The sequence below is a fragment of the Tursiops truncatus genome, chromosome 4 (genome assembly GCF_011762595.2).
Source record: "Tursiops truncatus isolate mTurTru1 chromosome 4, mTurTru1.mat.Y, whole genome shotgun sequence".
In the NCBI taxonomy this organism is placed as follows: Eukaryota; Metazoa; Chordata; class Mammalia; order Artiodactyla; family Delphinidae; genus Tursiops; species Tursiops truncatus.
Window position 1 is genome coordinate 25,268,900 of NC_047037.1, and position 26,222 is coordinate 25,295,121.

General features: G+C 38.6%; 1 protein-coding gene across 10 annotated transcripts in view; it reads left to right on the forward strand.

The window, feature by feature from the left end:
• Nucleotides 1–26,222, forward strand: part of TFDP2 (transcription factor Dp-2) — a 171,148-nt gene that overhangs the window by 97,353 nt on the left and 47,573 nt on the right. For 5 of the 10 annotated variants that reach the window (XM_019934283.3, XM_019934284.3, XM_019934288.3 and 2 more), the window contains 3 exons: nucleotides 17,533–17,636; nucleotides 22,982–23,103; nucleotides 24,675–24,722. In XM_019934283.3, coding sequence (XP_019789842.1) covers nucleotides 17,533–17,636; nucleotides 22,982–23,103; nucleotides 24,675–24,722 — 274 coding nt within the window. Of the gene's footprint in view, nucleotides 1–9,688; nucleotides 9,836–17,532; nucleotides 17,637–22,981; nucleotides 23,104–24,674; nucleotides 24,723–26,222 lie in introns of all 10 variants that reach the window. The other 5 variants (XM_073803749.1, XM_073803746.1, XM_073803747.1 and 2 more) reach the window with 3 other exon arrangements.

Genomic DNA, 26,222 nt, shown 5'->3' on the forward strand with positions numbered 1-26,222 from the left:
GATTGGCAGAGAAAATATAGAGTGCAAGATCCTATATGAATCTGGATCCTGTGAAGAAAATCTTTACCATAAACAATAGCTACGTGAGCCTGGAATGTGTGACAACTTGAGCTGATCACTTCAAGTATACTCTTGAAGCCTGTATTTTAGTTATAATTAATAGTCTCCCAGTAACATCTCTGGTTTTGTGATGTATGTAAATAACATTTACTCATTATTTGAACTGTAGTAAAGTGAATGTCTCTAGGTAAACTATGACATTTTAAATGGACACGGTACAATTTTCAATCATACATGTACTTTAAAAAAAAGTTTGAAGGAACTTAGTGTCGGGGGGAGGGGGAGTGGGAGTGGGAGAGGAGGTCAGGCAGAGAGGCTTTCTTTCAGTTGGGAAAGCCCTGAAGAGAAAAAGCAACAGATGTTTCTTCTGTTACAATTGAGGTTGTTTCATTCAAAATTCACAGTAGCTGGAAACGGGAGGGGTGGCCATAAATCTGACTTAATCAGTGAATAAAGAAAACGTAGTCATTTCAAATTTATTCTTTTACATTCAGGATTTGAGAAACAGTATAGAGTAACATATTCTGAGTAACATACTTTTTGAAGAGGCTTTTCTTAATCTTAAAAATTTTTATGTGTAATTAGTGGAAATGTGAGAAAGCTAATTTTAGTGCCTTTAAGTGATGGAGAAAATGATTATTAAGTCATAAAGAATATTAGGAAAAAAACGAAGCCACTATAAAATATATAAGGAATACTTAGGTGGCAAAAGTTTGTAATTACACAATAGGTATTAAGGCTCAAAATGAAATTGCAGTATGAAACATCATTTGCATTTAGTGAGAGACTATTTTATCTTCAGTGTGAAGCCATGAGACTTACTTCTAAAGAGCTTTGAATAAGAAATGTGGGAGAAATATTTTGAGTTTAATTGAAGTGTTGCAGTTTCCCTCTTTAAAAAAAAGATAGTAAGTAAGCTAATGGAAGGAGGGGAATGTTTATCTGCTGAAAAGAATAAGAAGAGCTTGGACGTGATATGCATGTAATGAAAGCAGTCAAAAAATAGTTTTTTAATTCGTGGAGTTCATAATGAGTAAAGTAAAAATCTATCCTTTTACAAGTAACATGTAGAGAAGTTCTGTGCTCCCGTATACTGTGTGTTTATATACATTACAACTTTATGTATTTCTTAAAGTTAGCTCTTAGAAAACCAGTGCTGAGCGCTGAATCTTTCACATATTAGGCACTTATTAAATTTTGCCCTACCCTACACTGTAAAGTTAGTAATAACATATAATAGCCAAAAACTTCTTTGAACCGTAGTTCAAAATTTGCATATTGAGCAAATGTTAAACGATTTTCTAAATGTTTAGTTGGTCTAAGGAAAGGACTGAGAAAGATACCAAGATTCAAGGAGGTTGTTAAAAATGTCTCTTGCTCTGAGCTAGGATCTGTGGGCTTCCCTGAAGATTTTCTTTGCTTCAAATAATGACAATAGAATTTAGAGATTTCAAAACTTTTCAGATCATTGTTTGAATTAAGATTGAGTTTAAAATCGATCTGTGTACATTTTGCTTTTTTAAGGAATAGCAATATGGAGCATTTGAATTTTTTTCTAAGATAACCAACTTACATGGAGTTTAAAATGGATTTACCAAGTTATAGGTTTGATTAGAGTAAGAACTTTTATAATTTTGACCAAAGAATGTATAGTTTTGATGGAATAGACAGTCCTAAAAAAAAGTTGGTGACCTCACATGTGAAACATAACTTTGACAGCATCATAGATTGCAGTTATCAAAAATGTGGGTCAGCGGCTTCCCCGGTGGCGCGGTGGTTAAGAATCCGCCTGCCAATGCAGGGGGACATGGGTTCGAGCCCTGGTCTGGGAGGATCCCACATGCCACGGAGCAACTAAGCCCCTGGGCCACAACTACTGAGCTTGTGTTCTAGAGCCCGCGAGCCACAACTACTGAGCCCACGTGCCACAACTACTGAAGCCCGCGTGCCTAGAGCCCGTGCTCCACAACAAGAGAAGCCACCGCAGTGAGAAGCCTGGGCACCGCAACAAAGACCCAACACAGCCAAAAGTAAAAATAAATAAATTTATATTAAAAAAACTGTGTCACTTATGATCATAAATGTAGGCATGACAGTACGTTACAGCATCATTAACAACAGTGCAGAAGTAATTGAGACTGTTAACCCTTCAATTTAAGAGCAATATATTGGCTGAAAAAAGACTTCTGGAGTGAAGTACCTGTGGTTCCTGCCTTATATGTGAACTCTTTAGCAAAAATTGATGTCTGGGGCAATCTGAGCCTTCCCTATTCATTTTTCTCCAATTCAGAATACCCAGAGAGTGACCGATGTAGATGTTCTCTCTGCCTTACATATTTTAATGCAATTAGAAACTGTTGACGGTGACCTAGAAATCTCTCATTTCTGGTGTGGAAGTCAGAGGGAAGATTTGCCGGACACCTACATTTTTCTGAAAAGAAAACCTTTTACGCCGTTGTTTAGGAGCAGGTATGAGTGTTGTGCCTTAAGTGTATTATGAGCTAACTCTGTTTTGCAAGTGGCTCCAGGAACCGATGGTGTAATAGCATTCTTCCTTTCTACCAAGTTTTAAGCAACCAGTTTTCAAGTGAACTTTTGGGTCTTGACTCTAAAGCTGGAGATATCAGCAGGGGGCTTTGTTTTCGGCATTTGGCTCTCTCTTGCAAAGTTTGGCAGCTCTCTTGGCAATTTCTCTGACAGAAAGATGAAGAGACTTCTAACTGAGCACTTACTGTTTGCCAAGTAGACCCAGTAGAACTTATTTATAAAATTTAGCAGAATCTTTTTTTTTTTTTTCTGCGGTACGCGGGCCTCTCACTGTTGTGGCCTCTCCCGTTGCGGAGCACAGGCTCCGGACGCACAGGCTCAGCGGCCATGGCTCACGGGCCCAGCCGCTCCGTGGCATGTGGGATCCTCCCGGACCGGGGCACGAACCCGCGTCCCCTGCATCAGCAGGCGAACTCTCAACCACTGCGCCACCAGGGAAGCCTTAGCAGAATCTTTTAATGGGCAAGATTCTAGTACAAAAGCGTTTGTTGATACTGGTGTCTAAGATTTCCTGCTCTTGACAGTATGGTTTAAATGTAGCTTCAGTAATAGCTCTCAGTGGAACATATTATTGAAATACGAAGTTGGTAACAATGCAATTTTGAATGAGCTACTTACCATGACCTATGGAATATAATGATCCCTTTTCTTATTTGCTAAGGAAAAGAACTGCCTTTGAAATTCTGATTCATAGGTGGTCTTTGGTCTTTTTGAATTTGTGTCCTAAAGTTTTAAATTTATTTTAAGAACGCACCTTTTAAACTCTGGATCTGTCTGTAGTCATTGCCACCTTTTGTAAATACTAGAAAAATAGCTTCTCTTGACTGTATTGTTAACACTGTGTGGGGCAGGTTACCGTCTCAGAGGGTAGTGGGCTGCTTCTTGAGAGTGATTTCCAATTCAGTGCCTTTGGGTGTTGTAATGCTCATCAGTTCTGACCCTTGTGGTTGCGCCCAGCTGCGTTGATCTCCTCTAGCCATTCAGTGGCTCTTGGTACCAGATAAAATGTGCTGCTTTCTGTTCACACTCTTTTCTAGGCATGCGGACAGCGTCTGTGTGCCATCTGGCAAGTGTGTTGGCTGTGGTGATGGTGCTAAAAGTAGTGGTTGAAAATAGGCTAAACATTGAAAAGATATAGCATTTAAGAACAAGAGAGAAAAATGATGATGATGATGATAATATAAGGGTCACTTGGCCCCTTCTCTTTTTAAAATGAAAATAGAGGTAAGTGTAGTAGAAAGAGTCTACTTAGACTCCATTACTTCCTTAATGTGAACAGAGAGGAAAGGGGCACTTGCAGCAGTTTGTCCCAGTCCTGCTTGATCCTGATCATCCTCTGAGGCACTTGTTTAAAATACGCATTCCCACCTGCTTTCTTTAGGTGTTTAGTGGAACCCAGAAATACATATTTTGAATAAGAGGGACACTGCTCTCTCCCACTTTTGTTCACCCCCTTTGTATCCTATGTCCAAGCACATTTGGTAAGAATTACTGGGAAGGCGTGGAAGAACCAAGTTGTTTGAGGCCATATGGTGAACTAATTCAATTATTAATCAGAAGATAGAGTGTCCAAAACTGGGAAATTCTAATTAAGGAGGTGGAAGAGAAATGAGAAAATCAAGAATTAAAAGATGGTCCTTGTCTGAGCAGGGTAAATAGAAAAAGGACAAAAGGACATGTTTTAAATAAAGATAAAGAAGCCAGTGAAGAAGCAGTAGGATCCAGCCTCTAGATGAGATGCGTGTTTTTGGATGGACATCGAGAAAGTATTGAAAGGGAAGGGTCCTACAAGAGAAACCCAGTGAGAATGGACTAAATGATTTCTAAGATCTTTTAGCTTTGAGGTTTGATGAACTAAATGAAAACAGTTATAATATTCCAGATACTAGAGCTTGAATTAAGGAGTTCATCTAAGCAATGAAGAGGCCCTGTTTAAATCCTGACATGTAGGAAGATGGAAAAAGAAATGTTTTTCTCCTTTCAAGTTGAAGAATCCAGGGCATTTATGGTTCTGGATACCAGAGAAAGAGGGAGCTAGCTAATTGTTTTAAAAGGTGTCCTCCAAGTAAAAATGCTTATGGAAGCCAAGAGAAAAGACTTGATCCTCTAGGGAAAGTATGTAGGAAAGACTGACGTAAAAGATTTATTGACCCATTAGGAGTATACCCTGAGGGCTGTAGAACTGTTTTTTGTTATGGTCATTTCAAGGATCCTTTCTGTGGTTCTTTGGGAAGATTCTGGTGAGGTGGTCCACTGGGGGGAAATCACAGAAGTCCTGTGCTCTGACAGCTGCAAAAACATCCCGCCTTTGGCTTCCATGCCTGTGATATGTAGGAATGTGCATTTCAGATCTTCTGTCTTTATCTATGCGTTAAGGATACTTGATTTCCATTTTGGAACCACATACAGAGAGGGAGGTTCTAGAGGTCACTTTAACCATTATACTTTGGAGATATTATGAACTTTTATCTTCTATTTCTCACCCTGACCATTTGCAGTGATATTGTGGTCACCCACGTTAAAGAGTTTAGTAATGGATGGTGGCCTTTGGATTTAATCTTGGCAACTTTGGTGAACATGATTGAGTACAGATGCAACAAAATAGAACATAACAGTGTTATAGGGTGCATATAGGTAATGCACATTATAGTAGCTAACCTATAAATAGGATGAAAACTAAAAAAAAAAAATCTGAGTATATTTAAACAAAACCGAATGAAGTCAGAGTGACTGCAAGGTTTATTTACCTTCAGTTCCCATTCCTGACATGCACCTTATGCATGGATGTGCTGTATTTTACTATCTTACAGATTTGCTGTTTCCAGTTGGATATGTTGTCTTTTCAAATTAATTATGAGCAATTAATATGTGTTTCATTTATGAAGATAGTGCTGTTGATCTATTGGGCCTGAGTTATTTTTCAAATAAAGGTGATAGATATCCCCTGAGCCATCATATTGTTCCCCCTACTTTACTCTCTCTTCAGTGACATATGTTGCTTTCTAGATGGCAGGCTGAAATTAGAAATATAGTCTGAAGGTTGTGGAATCTTTGCTCTTTGCAAAATGAATGGGCCTATTCCAGAACCGGCCTGGGACTTGACCTCATTAGTACTGTATTTGAAACTGATCGATAGTCCTTTAAAACAGTTATTAACAAATAATTAAAAGGTAGTGTGGGAAGGAAAGAGATGCTTGACACTTTTCTTCTTCTCAGTCTCCTTATTCTCTGTTTGAAATGTTAGTTGTGGATGAAGTGAAGCACATGATACTGTCACATAAGTAGGCAGATCAGTGGAGCAAATAGAAAGTCAATAAGGTAGACTTTCATGTTAGCATGGGGGAGGGGGAGTAGATTACTCATTAAAAGTAGCCATTTAGGAAAAATAAATTGGATCATTCGCTTCTCACATCAAATAAATTCCAGATGGTCAAGGATGTAAAATTTAAAATGAAGGCATCGAAGGATTATAAGAAAACATGGGGGATGTTTAATACAGACTTTAATATGTAACGAATGATAATTAAATTCAAAGAACAGCATATCCAACTGGAAATACCAAACCTGTAAGATGAGTAAAACATAGCACACCCATGTATAACGTGCAGCTCCAGGGTGGGAAGCGAAGATAAATAAATAAACTTTGCAGTTACTCCAACCTCCTTTATTTTTATATTTAAACAGACTCACAGACCTTTTTAATGGCACTAAAGTCATAAAAGGAAAGAACTATGAGATGGACAGCATTCTTTTAAAATGTGGAAAGAAAATCATATATAAAAGCCAAAGACAAATGTCAAATTGGGAAAAATACTTTCAGCAGGTATAACAAAGAATACTCTTATTCCTTCGATATTTAAAGAGGGTCAACCAATAAAACAAATCATCAATAGCCAATAGAAAGTTGGTCATAATTCTCAGGAAGGAAAATTTAGATGACTTTTAAACGAAACACGTCAGTCTTATTCATAATAATAAAACCAAAATAAAATCAATGTGAGATACTATTTTTAACCTAAAGATTGACAACAATAAAGTTTGATAACACACTGAGTTGGTAAGGATATGTGGAAATGAATACATTTCATACATTTCTGAACAGGGTGAATTGTTACAGCCAGTTGGTACAACCAATGTGTGTAAAGACATATGTGTAGTCATTGCAATATTACTTGTAGTAATAAAAGATTTTACTGTTAATCATGTTTGTAACACTAAAAGCTTTCCATTATTAAGGGACTCAGATAAGCTGCTAGAGCCATAAAAAGAAGTATTACATAGCTAATGAAGTAAATATTGAAGCAAAATTACATATGTATGTACGTAGTATGGAAAGACATCTAAAATAGGTATAGTATTGTTAAGTGGTAAAAAAGCAACATGCAAACTGATATGCAAACCATATGTGTAAGGAGAAAAGGATATGTATTGCATATATGTTTGTATATGCCTAGTGTATTTCTGAAAGGTTATATATGAACTGGCACCAGTAGCTGTCACTAGGGAAGGGAATGGTTAGGTGGTGGTCGGGGACGAGAGGAGACTTAGTTTAACTGTATACTCCTGTCTCCGGAATTTGTATCACATGCTTCCATGCAGACATTCATGTATTTGTGCATTCATTCATTCATTCATCCATCCAACAAATATTTGTCGAACTATGCTATGTCCCAGGCACTGTGCTAGGTGCTGGAGATACAGCGGTGAATAAGATAACGAATCCCCTGTTCTTATAGAACTTAACATTCTGAGAGTGGGTGCTTATATGATTGTAAGCAAGTAAATATAAATTTGCAGTACATCATATACAGATAAGTACTCTGGCGGAAAGTCATAGTAAGTGAAGAAGTGCTGATGTAGGGTGATCAGGCATCTCTGATACACTGACAGCTGAGCACAGTCTTCAAGGAAGCTGGGGAATAAGGCATGTAGCTATCTGCGGGAAGAAAGTTACTGGCAGAGGAAACTTTTAAGGACAAAGGCCACGAGGTAGAAATTTGCTTGTCATGGTTTGAGGAACCGCAAAGAGGCCTGGGTGAATGTAGTGGATTGAAGGGAGAGATTTGACAGTTGATGAGGTCAGAAAGGAGGGGTCAGGTGACACAGGGCTCTGTAAACCATCACACAGACTGAGATGCAAAGCCCACTGGAGAGCTGAAAGAGAATTACTCCACAAAGCAGGATCACGCTGACCGCTGTGAACAGCAGTGCTGTTCAGTAGGATAATGGAAGTCGCATAATTTATAATTTTCTAGTAGCCACATTTAAAAAGGTAGAAAGAAACAGGTAAAATTAATTTGAATGATAGATTTTATTTAATCCAATATCCGAAACATTATCATTGAACATGTAATCAGTATAATCAAATTTTTAGAGAGTTAGGTTTTGATTACTTAGCCTTGAAAATCTGTATTTTACACTTAGAGCACACTTCTGTTTAGATGTTAAATTTTCAACAATTGAGGTGAAATGTAGTACCACCAAAACAATAATGCTGTTTTTAATGGGAAAATATTTTATACTGCTTCAATTTTTAAATTTAAATTCGTTAAAATTAAATACGTTTAGAAATTAGGTCCTCAGTTGTACTAACTACTAAAGTCGTGCTTTATAGCCTCTGACCTAGTGACTACTGTATCGGAAGGCTTGGGAGTAGTTTTGTGGGGTGAGGTGGGCCTAATGCAGGACAGGTGGATGAATCAGGAAGATATTGCAATAATTCAGTCTAGAAATGGTGACTTGGATCATAGTGGTAGCAGTGGAGTGGATGAGAAGTGGTTATATTCCAGATAACATTTTATTTTATTTTTTGTAAACATTAAATCATTTTTATTGTGGATATGGATACAGACATATAGCAAAGAACTAAGTAAAAATTTAAAATAAGGACCACCATCATAAATGTAAACCAGCAATGTTCTGACACAGCCACCTCTTGCTACATAGATTGTTTGGGGTTGGTTTTTTGTTTTTGTTTTTACATTGGCCATCTACCTTTTTTTTTTAGTATATACAATTTAAAAAAAAAAATAAATTTATTTATTTATTTTTGACTGTGTTGGGTCTTCGTTTCTGTGCGAGGGCTTTCTCCAGTTGCGGCGAGCGGGGGCTACTCTTCATCGCAGTGCGCGGACCTCTCACTGTCGCGGCCTCTCTTGTTGCGGAGCACAAGCTCCAGACGTGCAGGCTCAGTAGTTGTGGCTCACGGGCCTAGTTGCTCCGTGGCATGTGGGATCTTCCCAGACCAGGGCTCGAACCCGTGTCCCCTGCATTGGCAGGCAGCTTCTCAACCACTGCGCCACCAGGGAAGCCCCAATATGCAATTTTTAAAGGTTACTTTCCATGAACAGATACTACAAGACATTAGCTATGTTCCCTGTGTTGTACAATACACCCTTGAGCCTATCTTACACCCAATAATTTGTGCCTCGCACTCCCCCACCCCTATATTGTCCCTCTCCTTCCTCCCCACTGGCAACCACTAGTTTGTTTTATATTCAGGATACATTTTTAAAGATAGGACCAATAGGATTTATTAATGGATTGTATGTAGGCTATAAGAGAAGGTCAACAGTGATCTCTTTTGGTCTAAACAGTTGAAGAATGGAGTTGACATTTAATGAGATGAAGAGAGAGATGGGAGAAGGAGGTTTCTGGGTGGGATGGGGAACAGTCAGGAATTATATTTTGAGAATGTTAAGTTTGAGATGCCTGTTAAACATCAAAATGGAGATATTTGAAATGACAGTTGGATACATGAATCTGAAGTTTGGGCGAGAGGTTTAATCTGGAGAAATATACATGGGAGCTGTCAGACCACCTAGTGAGGAAGAGTTGACAGAGAATAGTCGGAGGACCGATGTAAGGGGCTCCCGAATGGTTTTAGAGAGGAGGATCCAGCCACCAAGACTGAGAAGGAGAAACCAGTGGGTTTGGAGGAGAACCAAGAGAGAACGGAGGTTTGGATGCCAAGTGGAGAGTGTTTGAAAAGAAGGTGTGTTTTTGTTTATTTTTTTGTTTGTTTTTTTTTTGCGGTACGCGGGCCTCTCACCGCTGTGGCCTCTCCTGCTGCGGAGCACAGGCTCCGGACACGCAGGCTCAGCGGCCATGGCTCACGGGCCCAGCCGCTCCGCGGCACATGGGATCCTCCTGGACCAGGGCACGAACCCGCGTCCCTCGCATCGGCAGGCGGACTCTCAACGACTGCGCCACCAGAAAAACCCAGAAGGTGTGTTTTTAAAAAGTATCAGATATGGCTGGTAGGTTAAGGTTAAGTTGAAAACTGAGAATTGACCATTGGATTTAGCAACGTGGAGGTGATCTTGGCAAGAGCTGTTTCAGTGAAGCCGAGGGGCGGGAATGGGAGTGGGTTAAAGAAAACAGAGTGGAGAAGTGGACACAGCAGATGTTGACAGATTTTATGAGTTTTGCTGTAGAGCGCAACAGAAAAGAGTTGGTAGCTGGAGAGCTGTGTATGGTTAATAAAAGTTGTTTTGTGTTTTGTTTTTAAGATGAAAGAAAAAATGCATGTTTATGTGCTGGTAAGAATGACCCAGCAGAAGGGGAAAGATTGTGATGATGCAGGAAGTTTTCAAAAGAGAAGGTAGCTGGAGGGATGTAATTTAGACAAATCCATGAACTACCTGTTTATAAAATAAATTTTAAAAGTAGATAGCAGAAGGTAACAGAAGAGGAAAAGCAAGAGGATTGTATAATCTGTAATTAGCTTCTTACTAATAAATAATGAAATTGCCTAGGTCACTTTTTCCCATTTTTTAAATTAAGGTATGTATATTTTACATGTATATAGTAGAATTAACCCTTTTTAGCCTAGAGTTCTCAGTTTGACAAATACATACATACACCACCACAATGTAGGTCATTTTTTTTTCAAATAAATTTATTTTATTTATTTATTTTTGGCTGTGTTGGGTCTTTGTTGCTGTGCGCAGGCTTTCTCTAGTTGCAGTGAGTGGGGGCCACTCTTTGTTGTGGTGTGCAGGCTTCTTAATGCAGTGGCTTCTCCTGCCGTGCAGCACAGGCTCTAGGCACGTGGGCCTCAGTAGTTGTGGCACGTGGGCTCAGTAGTTGCGGCACACGGGCTCAGTAGTTGTGGCTCGCGGGCTCTAGAGCGCAGGCTCAGTAGTTGTGGCACACGGGCTTAGCTGCTCTGCAGCATGTGGGATCTTCCCAGATCAGGGCTCGAACCCGTGTCCCCTGCATTGACGGGCGGATTCCTAACCACTGCACCACCAGGGAAGCCCAATGTAGGTCATTTTTAAACTTTTTAAACTTATCTTTAGGGCTGTAAGTTTACCTTGTCCTGTGAAGTTTGGACCCTGTATATATGGGATATACACTACTTCTGATTTGAGGTATTTAGAAACCCATAAAATAAGCATATTCTTTCCTATAATAAGTTACTAATTAGGTTCTTCTGGGAGAATGTGATATAGGCTTGGGTGAAGATCTTCCCCAAAGCTTATTCAGGCCAAAAATAATTTTTCCCCCAGCAGGTCAGTACTGTGAAAAATAATTTATGTTGGCTTCATGTAGACAAACCACAATTATTTGACTGAATTTTTCATTTTAATTGGACATATTGAAGGTGATTAACTATAACTGAAACCCCCCAAAGGATTATGAGTGAAAGAAGTCTTTGGTGTCTGGACAATTCTAATGGAAAACAGAAGGATTCCAGTTACTCAAGAGATCGAAATAAAATTTGAGCCGAAATTTTGTGCCTGCGCAGGGTTTGGCGTAAGTGTTAGCTTTTCTTAGCCCCTTTCCTAGGTGATCGATCTCATTTTAGTTAATTCAGGGAGCTGCCAGCACCAAAATCCAGGCAGGTCTTTAAAGTTTTGTTTTTAATAAATATATCCAGTGTCAGGCATTGGCTTTTGGACAGAGTCAGGACCCTGTTGCCACGGAGCTATGAATTAAGGCCAGGTACTTAAGAAAAATTGTTTAGACTTGGTTTGGTTTACTCCTAATGTGGCTGAAATTTCAGGAGACTGGATGTTTATAACCTATTTAAATGTCCTTTTGAGTCCAAAAAATTATATTTCTGCTGCTGAACCTAGTTGATTCGATGAAAGCAAACTGTGTCTAAATACGTGGCTATTATTTCTGGATATTACAATTACTGAAATCCCAGCAGAGCCCCTTTAACCGCTTCTAAAACAGATTTCATTTTTGCTAATTCTAAAACACAGGTACTTCATTTATAGATCGTCACCTTGTTTCAGCAGCTGTGGCTGATTCTCTGTCACTGTCTTTTTTTTCCTTCAGAATGGCAATAGCTTTTCCCATTATAAAACAGGTGCATGCATGTTCATAAAACTTTATTAGTAATAAAGTATAAAACAAAGTAAAACACTTCTCCATACTACTCACCCAGAGCTAACCTCTATTATTGTTATCTTGCCAGACTCTTTATGCGTATGTAAACGTATGTGTATATGTAGTTTTTAAGGTAAATGGAATCATACCATTTAATCATCCTGTCTTATAATGGGAACATTCTTCCATGGCAATACATACTTGTAATTTTTTTAGGGACTTTATAATATCCCATCATACGCATGTACCAAAGATGTTTAAACATTTAAATTGTTTCCAGGGTTTTGCTTTTATCCACAGTGCTGCAATCCTAGGACATGTGTAACTCTTCTCATCTGCTCAGATTATTAGGATACACATCCCGCAGAGGAATTGCTGGTCAGAGGGTATACCCATTATTAACTGAGATGTTGTTGCAGAGGCCAGGGATCACCTTGCCACTTAGGCAGCAGAGGGCAGTTGAAAGATTATTTGTTGAGGTAGAAAGAGCCTTTAAAATGTGTATAATTGCTTATAAAGCCCTTACTTAAAAATTTATACTCTAACACACAATCCTCAAACTCCTCTCTAATTACACTGTCGGACTGCCATCCAGAAAGGCTCTCCAATAGTGTTAGCCCCTTGACTGCAGTGGACAGTTCACTTGCCCTGAGTATCTGTAGCACTTAGCATTAGTACTTGGCATACAGTAGGTGCCAAGTAAATATTTTTTTTATCTTTTATTTTTTTATTTTTAAAATTTTTGGCCGCACTGCACGGCATGCGGGATCTTAGTTCCCCGACCAGGGATCGAACCCGTGCCCCCCCTGCAGTGGAAGCAGGGAGTCCTAACCACTGGACCACCAGGGAATTCCCTAAATATTTTTTAAATGCACCCATTTTGCCACATCTTTACCAACTCAGGACATTATCAGACTTCTTAATCTTTACCAATCTGGTACATTAAAAAGTTTCTTTTTGTGTGTGTGAATTTTTTATTTTTAAAATTAAGCGTCTTTTCCTGTGCAAATTTGTTTACCAAGTCTGAGATTTGTCTTAAGTGTATTGGGTCTCTTGCTGTTTAGAAAATATTTATTTTTAGGTAGTCAAATCTGTCAGTCTGTTTTCACTTAAGATTTCTGAATTCTGTAACATGCTTGGAATGTTTAATTTTTATATTTAAGCATTTGGTCTTTCTGGGATTTATTTTTGTGAAAGATGAGAAATCTAAGATTTTTTTTATCCAAATGGACAGTTTCTTGTCTCAACAACATTTCTTAAGTAATCTACCCTTTCTCCATTCATTTGAAAATCTATTTACCATATATAAAATTTTCATGTATAAATGAAGTAAATTTTGGACTTTAACTTCTGTTTTGTCAATTTCTTTGTCTGCATCTTAGCCAGTGTCACATGATTTCAGTCCCTTTAGCTATGTAATAATTCTGAAATCTGCGAGGCTACAGTTCCTCTCTTCCCCATTATTCCTTTTTTCAAAATTTTCTTGGCTGTTCTCTGTCTTTACTCTTCCAGAAACACTTTAGAATCAATTTTTTAGGTTTATTAAGTTCCATCTAAATTCTTTGATATTAACTGCCATGACAGATCTGGCTTTAACGAGGTTTTTCTATTTTTTTTTAAGATTTAAATTTATTTATTTATTTATTTTTGGTTGCGTTGGGTCTTCGTTGCTGCACACAGGCTTTCTCTAGTTGTGGCGAGCGGGGGCTACTCTTCGTTGCAGTGCGCAGGCTTGTCATCGTGGTGGCTTCTCTTGTTGCAGAGCACGGGCAATACTCGTGCTCAGCAGTTGCAGCACGCGGGCTCTAGAGCACACAGGCTTCAGTAGTTGTGGTGCACGGGCTGAGTTGCTCTGTGGCATGTGGGATCTTCCCGGACCAGGGCTTGAACCCGTGTCCCCTGCATTGGCAGGCGGATTCTTAACTACTGCACCACCAGGGAAGCCCTTTCTTTTTTTTTATTTAATTTTTTAAAAAATAATTAATTAATTTATTGATTGATTTATGGCTGCGTTGGGTCTTCGTTGCTATGTGCAGGCTTTCTCTAGTTGTGGCGAGCAGGGGCTACTCTTCGGTTGCAGTGCGCGGGCTTCTCATTGCGGTGGCTTCTCTTGTTGTGAGAGAAGCACTCTAGAGTGCAGGCTCAGTAGCTGTGGCACACGGACTTAGTTGCTCTGCGGCATTTGGGATCTCCCCAGACCAGGGCTCGAACCCGTGTCCCCTGCATTGGCAGGCGGATTCTTAACCCCTGTTCCACCCAGGGAAGTCCCTCTTGTTTCTGTTTTTGACCTAAGTTTTATATTCTTAGTTTGTCTTTACTGTTAAGTTTCAATTTAGGGTTATTCCCTAACCTTAATTATCTTTTTTTTTTTTTGTATGTTTCTTGCTTCACTGTTTTTTGTAAGTTTTTGGCTTTTGTTTCTAATATGGTGTATCACAGATGATCTCATCTTAAACATTCAGCAGCCTTAAGGTCATTTTAAAAAACCATTTGAGGGCTTCCCTGGTGGCGCAGTGGTTGAGAGTCCGCCTGCCGATGCAGGGGACGCGGGTTCGTGCCCCGGTCCGGGAAGATCCCACATGCCGCAGAGCGGCTGGGCCCGTGAGCCATGGCCACTGAGCCTGTGCGTCCGGAGCCTGTGCTCCGCAACGGGAGAGGCCACAACAGTGAGAGGCCCGCGTACTGCAAAAAAAAAAACCATCTGAGAGCCAGACTTTATCATGGCTGGGTTCTTCCTCACATGGATCGGTGGTGTTTCCCCTCCTGTCTAGGACTGAGTTTATGGCACATGTCTATCAATTACAGACCTGTTCCTCCCTCTGGAATTATAAATTAGTATTCTCCAGTTAAGTGAATTCTTAAACAGGTGAATAACCGTATTTGGGTTATAAATATCAAACCGTATTTGATAACGTAGAGGCATGTTGTATAAAAGATCAGTTGCACAGTTACAGAGAAAGGAAGCTATTTGCTAATACCAGTTGGTCAGTCATGTTTAAAAACAATAAACAAAGGACCTGGTGTTTAAATTTATTTCACCTGTTAAAAAGTAACAAAAGATACGATTTAGGCTACATTACAGGAAGCATGGCATCCAGATTAGGAAAGGTAATAGCTCCAATCTGTGCAAATCGAACAGTTTTTATTGTTTCCTGTACCTCTTTGGGGCCAGGGACTAAACCAGGTGCTGGGATACGAAGCTGACAACATAGCCTACTTATAGTAGAATTACAAGTAGATAATAATAGGTTTTATGAAAAGCCAGAAGAAGGGCATCCAAGACCTAGACCCTAGAGACTGGAGACGCCTAATAAGGGGGAGGTGACACAGACAGCAGAAGCTTCGGAGGTGGAGCTATGGCCTCTTACTGCCTGTGGGACCTTGTACAGACTGTTTAACCTCGCTCCGTGTTAATTTCATGTGTAAAATGGAGTCATCAATAATATATGTCTCACTGTTCTCCTAAGCATTAATGAGATGATGTATATGTGGGAAGCCTCTAGAGCAGACCCTGGAACATGGTGATTTCTCAGAAAATGGTAAGGAGTACCATTTTGAAGTGCCGGAAGGTAGGCCTTGTCCCAGTAGAGAGAGACTTCCCAGCAGAAGGAAGAGTGTGCATCAAAGCTGGAGTGGTTGATCTGGGGCCTTCCTGGAACTGCAAAGTATTTAATCTGATGGGAGCCTAGGGTGCATGTGGACAGAGTAGCTGAAGATGAAACTGGGAAGGGAGGCGGGGTGAGATCTCCAAACAGGAGCTTGTGTGTCATGTGAGGAGTCTGAGAGGCATTTAGGAAGTGTCATGGAATCTCTGAAGGCCTTCAATAGGGGAGTGTCCAGCACAGTTTCATCCGTGGAAAGACTGGTTTGTCACAGATGTGCAGAGGGGTAGGAGAGCTGTTTGGATACCCAGTCGGGGAAGTGGGGCTCAGCTCTGGCTGCACCTTGGAACTATCTGGAGAACTTTAACAGTCTGGTGCCCAGGTTGACTCCAGTTCAATTATATCAGAAGCTCTGGGGGTAAGACCCAGGCACTGGCATTTTTTATGGCTTCCTAGATAATTCCATTGCGCAGCCAGGGTTGTGAACCTCTGGATTAGAGAGTAACTGTTTTCAAAGCGGATTTGATAAAGTTCCAAATTAAACAAGCACCGGCAATATAAAGGAACCAGGGTAAGAAGGTAACAAGTAGGATGTGGTAGTTGGTTGAATAAGGAGGGGTTGATGGTTTCTGGTTCGGGTCACTGGGTGCAAGATGATCTATACCAAGAAGGAGAAGCAGATTTGGGTTACTGGGCCTTGCTGAGTGGGCATGAGAAAGATAAAGAATTTGATTTTGAAATGTAGAATTTGAGGGGAAATAATACAAGGCAGAGGGTCAGAGAGAGAAGCTGAGGGAAGGAGCCAGTGGTACAGTTGAAAACTCAGAAGACAGAGTAAATAATTGATGCGTGAGTTCCCTGAGAAGACAGGAAGTGCAGAGCAGACATGAAAGAAGTAATTTATATGAGAATCTTCCACTCAGAGAGAAGTAAAAATATGTGAGGGTGCCGGTAAGTTCCCAGGTTGAGGAAGAAGAGCCTGGTGGCCCGAGTTCCTTAACTGCAGGAGACCTACTGAGAGTTAGGAGATAAGAGAAGGGCATTCAGGAGTTGGGCAAGCTTTGGGGGAGCTCAGGAAGGGGGAGGGAGAGTGAGAAGGAGGTGCCTTTCTGGTCCTGCTCTTAAATGTTGTTTTTCCCCCAGAGTTTCAATATTGACCCTCTTTCACGCACTTCCTGTGTGATCTCCTTTGTTATATTGGATTACACTCTTATCTTCTAAGAGGAACATTGGTAAACTGAAGTTTGTCCAGAGAAGTTAAGTAGTTGACATGGTAGTTCAGAAAATTATTGGTTGGCTTTTCATTTGGGGGGAAGGCATTTTGCTACCTTAATTTGAAATTTAAATTGTTGAAATCACTTGAAAACACTATACAGATCTCATAGTTTCCACCATCAGAAACTAGGTGGCATCATTTATTTCTCCACTGTGATAAAAATCTCAGAACACTGCCAACTGAACATTTTGAAAACATGTTAGCTTTTAGTATAAAATGTTATACTGTAAAGAAATTCTAAAGATACTTATTTTATTTCATGTTATACTTCATGCATTTATTTTTGTTCTGTGATTTCTAATAAAGATCTAACTGGAATTCTCAACTCTGATATAAACTATGATGTGCATTATGAACTCTCAAAATGTTTTTTCCTCTAGAAAACCAACTTAATGTCCAGTAATTGTCAGATAAACCAACTTTCCTCTAAAAAGCCAACTTTTCCTCTAAAAACCAATGTCCGGTAGTTGTCAGACGGACTGAACTATTTATTTTACAGGTGTGCTGTTCTGCAGAATTAATTGTTCTCACTACAACAAAGCAATAGTTGGTTGGCTTTTCAGTATGGCTCTTTGGTCTTAACTTCCTTATTAAGATAATTATAGATTACTTAAGCACAGCTGGTTAGGACCATGGATGCATAGATAGGTAGAAGGTGGCCTTGATATTGCAGAACATTAACCGAGTGTTTTGATATAATTTCAGGTAACGTTTCATTTGTTGCATTTCCAGTTTCCAGCACCAACTCACCAACAAAGATTTTACCAAAAACCTTAGGACCAATAAATGTGAATGTTGGACCCCAAATGGTAAGAAAATCATCATATCTTAGGACTTGAAACTTTGCTTAGGCAAGACTTATTTAAAGGAGAGTTGTACCAAAGATGCTTGGTCAGATATTCCAGTTAATTTCTTATCTCAGTCACTTATTTTTTAAAGTTTTGTTTTTACCTGAATGTAACTGATTAGTCTTACGAAAAAGAAAGTCGTTATACTCTTCAATGTTCAATTTTCACGTACTTGAATCTGTGGATTCTGAATGTGTTAATATTAAGGTTTTTGCTCCCTATATGAGACTTCTCTTGTTTTCAGTTGTTCGACTAAATTGATTTGAAATCTGTTATGTTTTATGTTCTCCTTTTTCTTGTAAAATAGCCTTTACTGCACTAAACCGTGTAATCTCGTATAAATTGAATATCATATAAATTGAGTATGACCCAACAGTTAATCTATATTTGGAGCTACTAATTTGAAACTCTTTGATGAAAGGACGTTTAGGAAGAAACAACTCACCAGTTCATTTTAATCTTTAGCAGTAGAAATAATGAATTAAAATGGAAAGTATTTAACTGCTTCTCTGAAGGTATTCCATTAATTATGCTAGAGCTTAAAGTATATAGCACTTTTAAGAAAGCCTTATTTATAAACAGAGTTGCATGCAGCTGATCTAAAAACTATACCTAATTTAAATGGCCTCACCCACCATTAGCAAAAGTATGTAAACATTTGAACAGTAACTCTTCATTGTCAGTGTTTACATCTTCTTATCTATAAAGCAATAAGCATAAATTTTGTTTGTAATGTACGGTACTGTGGACTATGTTAAATGCACAATTATTTAGACAGAAATCTCTTTTAACATTCTGAATGGCTTCAGAAAGTCTTTGAGATCTTAAGCCATTCTAGACACAACATTTTTCTTGATCCCTTGAGGACTGTTAATCATCTGCAGAATCCGAGCTAAAGATGTTGCACAATACTGTAACTATGAGAAGAATGTAATCTAGCTCCAAGCCTCTTAGAAACTTAAGCTCAGGTGAATATCTGCATTTCAAGGTAGTTCAGGGTATATTTTCAAACGTTTGCTAAGCATTTGCCCCTCACCAGCCACTACAGGAGGTGCAAATGAGATTATACACCTGACTTGAAAGTCGGTATTTTGAGATGTGATTATATAAACATCAAAATTAAACAAACAGATGTGAACTTTCTTGACTTTGACTCATACAGCACTCTTCTATTTTGAAAGACTGTTTCCTCTTGGTATTTCAGTGATGCTGCTATGGCTCAAATTTGAATTCCTCTTTTAGAAACATAATTGTTCTTCCCATTGTCAGTTTAAACTAATGTACATGTAAGCCTTTACACACTTCAGTTCTGACAGTGATAAGTAGTCCTGTATAGGACGTACCCAATTACTGCAAACCTCAGAATCAGCAAAGCAAAGGTCAGACAGAGAGATTTCGGCCTCTCCTTTGAAACAGGCCAGCCCAAGACCTTCATTTGTCTTCCGAATTCTGAGGTGCTTTTTGTAGTTTTTAGTCCCTAGGCAGGAATCAGAGTTTTCTTTTTGATTTCCTAATATATCGTGGAACCCCAGCGAGAGCCGCTCTCTCCTCTTGCTTGTCTCTTTTGAATGTTGTTCCCTCACATTCAATCTCTCATCCGTGATTTAAAAAAATTTTTTGTTAGAAAATTCTTAAATGAAACCTCACCTGTTTCCTTCTTACAGTTGTCTTTCTCTACTTGCCCTTTAAATTTTACATGTCCCTTTGGAAGCCAAATCTTCATGGTAGATAGAAATTTCAAAAGGCCTCAAGAAAAAGTTGTTTTCTGTGTTTCTAGAAGCTAGTTTAGCAGTAACTGTTTCACTTTGGGATACGTGCTCTTTTCTTAAAGGTATCTGGTTTTATGGGAGGGGAGAATGGGTACATGTATATGCATGCCTGAGTCCCTTTGCTGTGCACCTGAAACTATCACAACATTGTTAATCAGCTTTATTCCAATACAAAATAAAAAGTTTAAAAAGAAAAAAAAAAGGTATCTGGTTTTTTATATAAGATAATCTCATGATTATTTTAACATGGTTAAAAATTGCTTGTTTCTTACAGTGAAAATGAAAATTTTGTCAAATAATGAAATCCTTTAATATAACACTTTATAGTTATATAGAGTCTTTCTCTTCAGAGTATAGATTCTCTCTTGGCTTCTCTTACTGTAGATGGCAGTAGTACATAAGAAAATCTTCAGAATGAGGTTCAGTTGCTATTTGATTTATGGCTAACTGTAATCTATTGTCAGAGAAACCACATGATTACATTTAAGTTAAGGATGTCTGGTTTTTTTGTGGGGCGGTGAGGAAGACTTAAATTTAAAATAAATGTTCATTTTCCTTATCAGATTAACTGAATACTATTTTAGTTTGGGATTTCAAAATTAAGGTTCGGTTTTATAGCGCATATGTGACTTATCACCTATGTGAACTAATTTTCCTGTGTTCGTTGACTTCCCTTTGATTTTGTTTCTTAAGGCTCAGTCACTGTCACTGTCCTAGTTTAAGAACTCATTGCGTCTCATAAGGATTTCTAACTTGTGGTTCCAATTCAAGTCGAGCATCCCACCAGTTCGTTCGTTCATGAAACGTTTGTTGAGGACTTCCCAGGCCCTGTGCTAAGAGAAAGGAACAGAGTATTGCTCATCCCTCTCAGATCAGGAAAGAATAGCAGCTGACAATCTGACATTAAGGAAGAAAAATAGAGTAGAACATAACAATTTATTTCCAAAGTCATTCTCAATAAAGATAACCAGCTTTTCTCTATGTCCTATTTCCCTTCCTCCTTTCTTCGTCTTCTTTTTTTCCTACAAAGCCCTTTAAATCAGGTAAAACCAAGCCTGTAGGGTCCTAATAACAGATGAATAAAAAACTCCTTAGTAATAATACTGCACAAGTAATGCAGTCTGTTTCATGGGTAAATCAGAATGCTTAGATAAGTTGCTTTCTGGAGACTCCTGTTCTAGGAATAGAGTAGACCAGAGACTGATCAAACGCTCAAAATTTCCCTCTCAAGCTCTCACACTCAGGGTCAGCATGAAAGAGAACATCTGAGTGTGTGGTGCTGTGATTGGTGAGAACTATGCCCTTTTCTTACAGGATTTTTTTTTTTTTTTTTTTTTTTTTTTTTTTTTTTTTGCGTTATGTGGGCCTCTCACTGTCGTGGCCTCTCTCGTTGCGGAGCACAGGCTCCGGACATGCTGGCTCAGCGGCCATGGCTTATGGGCCTAGCCGCTCTGCGGCATGTGGGATCTTCCTGGACCAGGGCACGAACCCGTGTCCCCTGCATCGGCAGGTGGACTCTCAACCACTGCGCCACCAGGGAAGCCCTCTTACAGGATTTTATATAATCCTTTCTAGCATATCAATGAACAAAGAAGCTACTCTTTTCCATCACTTTAAAAGCTGGGTCTTCTGTCTCAGTTCAATAAATATTTATTGATTCTTTCCTATGAGAGTCCCCTAGCACTATGGTAGGCCCCGCAGACACTCTCTACCTTTAAAGATCGTGCATTGAAATGGAAGTGAGGAGGTGGTGTGGAATATGTGCAGGGCTAGGAGGTACAAACACCTTGTCTAGTGTTCATATTTTCTCATGAGGCAGACTTCTGAATGCCCTCTTTAATAATCCTTGGCATATTAGGAGAATCAGAATTCTCCAGACATCTGTCAGTATTTGTTGTGTTTTGTTTTTTTTGAACTATAGAATTAACATATTAAAAGCATTTCCTAAGCATTTGTATGTAGTAACATCTCCCTAGCCCCATTAATACCCCCATTCCCTGGAGCATGCCTTTATTCTATTTATTTATTTATTTACTTATTTATTTATGAAAATACTTAAAGATATTACTAGGGTGCCAAATTATTTTCACCAATGAAAACTATAAGACCTGGAAAGCAATTTGGCAACACAGATCAAGAAACATTTTTTACAAGTCCATATCTTTGGACTTCCCTGGTGGTGCAGTGGTCAAGAATCTGCCTGCCAATGCAGGGGACACAGGTTCCATCCCTGGTCCGGGACGATCCCACATGCCATGGAGCAGCTAAGCCCATGCACCACAACTACTGAGCCTGCGCTCCAGAGCCCGCGCACCACAACTATTGAAGCCCGTGTGCCTAGAGCCCGTGTTCCACAACAAGAGAAGCCTGTGCACAACAAGGAAGAGTAGCCCCCACTCACCGCGACTAGAGAAAGCCCATGCGCAGCAGTGAAGACCCAACGCAGCCAAAAATAAATTAATTTTTTAAAAAAGAGCAAATTAAACCCCAAATAAACAAATAATAAAAAAGTGAAAATCAATAAAATAGAAAACAAAAAATATATAAAAACAATAAAATAAATATTTATTTTTGGCTGTGTTGGGTCTTCATTGCTATGCACGGGCTTTCTCTACTTGCGGCAAGCTGGGGCTACTCTCCGTTGCAGTGTGCGTGCTTCTCATTGCCGTGGCTTCTCTTGTTGCAGAGCACGGGCTCTAGAGCGCAGGGTCAGTAGCTGTGGCACACGGGCTTAGTTGCTCCGTGGTGTGTGGGATCTTCCTGGACTAGGGCTCGAACCCATGTCCCCTGCATTGGCAGGCAGATTCTTAACCACTGCGCCACCAGGGAAATCCCCAAAATAAAAAAATTTTTTTGAAAAAGTCCATATCCTTAGTTCCATTAATTCTCTTTCTGGAGTCTATCCATAGGAAATAGAAATTAAAGCCAATATCATTTTACAGAAATGTTTATCACAGCATTATTTATAATATTTAATATTTGAATATTCATAAAAATCTAATAATAGGGGATAATTAATCCACATGACAGAGTGTTTGATGGTCTTTAAAATGTCTTCGAAGAATATTTAATGACATGAGGAAATGCTCTTGAAAAAAACAGGTAAAATTATATCTGTATAAGAATCCAAATTGTATTATGTCTTTGTATATGTTGTGGACTGTGAAGAATTAATTTGCTGTTACCCCAGTTCTAGTAAATAGAGTTCAACTGAAATTAGTTTCCATAATTTCAAAGAAAGCTTTTCATTTTTCTGTTTTTAAAATGTTGTCAGTTGCCAACTTAATCCCTCCCAATTGCTGTTCACTTGCTGAAATCTACATTGTGACTTCATATCAGTATTCAGGATACTTGTGCTTTAAGATCTTAGAATATAAATGTATCAGAGGTATTGCTTATATTTAGATGATTGATATTAAGTACATTTTAGACAGTAAGGTTTACTCCTTGTGTATAGGTTAGCATTCAGCATTATTTTCTGCCTGTAGGTTTTCCTTAATAACTAAGAATATTTTTTTCTTTGTCCTGACTTTACAGATTATAAGTACACCACAGAGACTAACCAGTTCAGGAAGTGTTCTGATTGGGAGTCCATATACCCCTGCACCAGCAATGGTTACTCAGACACACATAGCAGAAGCTACTGGCTGGGTCCCTGGGTAAGAGTGGTACTGCAAATTACCATTCTTAAAAACTTTTTTTTTTAAGTTCTGATCTTTTTTTCTCACTATCTTGTCTTCTGTTCTTGTTTTATGTTCTTAAAAACTAATATGTTTCCTTTAAGATCACCTATTTTATTTCACTTTATATCCTAGATATAAATCAGCTCTGGAGCAACCATTTTAAATTTTATTTTATTTTATTAATTAATTAATTAGGCTGCACCACCACAGCATGCAGGATCTTACTTCCCCAACCAGGGATTGAACCTGTGCCCCCTGCAGTGGAAGCGTGGAGACCTAACCACTGGACCACCAGGGAAATCCCTGGAGCAACCATTTTTAAACAGAAAAATAGAACAATAACTTGTAACTGAATCTTCTTTCTTCAACTCTGAAAGAAGACTACTTTTTATGATTGTGACATTTAGCCACTTTGGAGATGTAAAAACTGCATTTTATATTGTTTTAACAAACATTAGAAAGGAGTTTTATATATACATGTGTGTGTACTCAGAATTTCCCCTTAAAACCAGCATGTTTATTTCCTTTAAAACCAGAAAAGGAACTAGGAAAAAGAACCCAAATATATTAAAACTTTCATTGAGTTTTATCTTCGTTCCTTTAAACACTGGGCAATTAAATCAGTATCCCTTCTTTGTTACTCATTTGCCACTTTTAGTATCAAATCTCTATGTTTCTTTACCTGTAAAATACCTTTATTCAACCTTTCTCCACTCCTTATCATTTCACCATCTCATCCTTCCATAAAAGAAAAGAAGTAGTAAAATAAATGATTCCGTTTTAGTTTGTCACTTTAGAAGTTATTTCCAAGGTGGCATGCCACACTGGTGGTTCTATCATTGACTTACAGTTGTGAGTTCTAGCAAACAGTAAATCTTGGTTGAGTAAGAATCTCCTTGCTTCAAGGATATTAAAGAAATGAACGAAATAACAATCCTGGCAAAGTGCTGTAAGCCATACACACAGACAGAGACAGAAGAGTCTCATGTGTATACATAATGTCTTTTCCATTATCGAATAAGATGAAGTGACAGAGTCACCTGTAATTCCTTTGCCTTTATTCAGTCGTTAACAACATTTCTCATGTAGATCTAAGATCTAAAAATCTTGGATTTTTTCATAGCCTTGAGAGAGAATTTAATGAAAGCCAAGCCTGTGCCAGTAGCGTTGGCCGACTTTGGAGGTGACCAGAGTTTGGCTCTTTTCAGCACCAGCTGTGCTGTATGCTGGGGGCAGTCTGATTATCTAATGTTTTTATAGTCATTTCTCCCAGAGCAAATAAAACTTTTCTATGCCTTCTCCTCTATAAACCTGCAGCATTTTCCTCCCTAAAGATTCATTGAGTTCATTTCAAACTGTGGCTATCATGTTGCGATGTCTTTGTCCAGTGATAAAATTTAAGTTTTTATTTCATGTACGTATCTTTTATATTTGTTACTTTTGTGTTTGGATATTTTCAATGTGGAATTAGACAAGTTACAATAAATTATTCATGAAGTAAAGTTCTTTATGCATGTTCTTTTTATGGTATCTTTTTTTCTTTTCAGTGATAGAAAACGGGCTAGAGAATTTATAGACTCTGATTTTTCAGAAAGGTGAGTATAAGTTTAACTATCTTGTTTAGGAGGTGCTACTGCATAGAGAGGGGTTTGGTGCCCAGACTCTAATGAGATGTTTTTCTTCGTATAACTTTAACTTTGTTGAGTTTCTACCGTTATTTCATTCCACATGGAGTATTCTGCTTCATTCGTCATTACATAAATTTATTGTATTTGTGTGGTTTCAAAAGATACTATTCTGTGAGTAGACTGTCTGTTGGCAGTATGCCATTTAGCCCCCTCCCTCCTTTTGGGAGTTGAAGTGTTTTGCCAAAGTGAATACTCCCTATTACCCCCAAATACACAAACATTTTAAAAACAAGTTTCGTTGAACACATTTAAAGGTCATAGTAAATTCTCACTTCGTTTTTTTCCTTCCAGCCTTATTGAGATATAATTGACACACAGCACTGTGTAAGTTTAAGGTATACAGCATGATTTACATACATCATGAAGCGACTATCACAGTAAGTTTAGTGAACATCTGCCATCTCATATAGGTATAAAATTAAAGAAATAAAAAATAAAAATGTTTTTCCTGTGATGAGAACTCTTAGGATTTACTCTTAATAACTTTCATATATAACATACATCAGCGTTACTCTATCATGTTCTACATTACATCTCACCTTTTTCTTAAATAAGACATCCAATGTAATATAACCTTTCCTTAGACTATTAGGACAGTGGTTCTCAGTTCTTGGTGTGCATCAGAATCACCTGTGGTCTGTTGAATAAACTGTAATTGCCTACTAAGTCAGAAACTCCAAGATTGAAAACTGTCACTTTAGGGTCGTTATTTGAACTTAAGTTCAGTGTTCCACAAAAGCCACTCTACTGAATATCGTATTAGTGTCACACTATGTTAAAACAAGACACGTAATCTCAGAGGCTGTTGAGTTCTGTAAGATAGTTACTATTTTAGATAAAACCTTGTCATCAGTGCTTTTTAAAATTTACTTTTGATTCTGAGATTTTGGAATTGCTTTTGTCAATTGTGTTTTCATCTCTTTTCTCCTGTTAGGTCGTCTGCTTTCAATACAACAGTTTTCTGTTTCTCCAGTTCCTAGTTGCTTTCTCTGATTTGCTGTGCACTGAGAAACTACTTGGCCAGATGTGTTAGAATTCAGTCTAAAATAAAAGTGAATAGGTTCTGAGTGAGGACCTTGGGGCTGTATAAAAGAATGTGTGTTTTCTTGCATTGACACTAGCTCTGCTTTAGTTCCTTGGTGGCCTTTGTAGTTTACTTCTCACATCTTAACTGTTTTGAACAGATAAGATCATGTCTGAGGAACTGCTATATCATATAGACATACATGGCGAGATGGTCTTTTCTCTCTAATGGAAATTATGGCTCATACTGGTTTTTCTTCATGTATATCCTTGGAAAGGGCAGCAGCACACATTTTTTTTTTTTTTTTTTTTTTTGAGGTACGCGGGCCTCTCACTGCTGTGGCTTCTCCCATTGCGGAGCACAGGCTCCGGACGCGCAGGCTC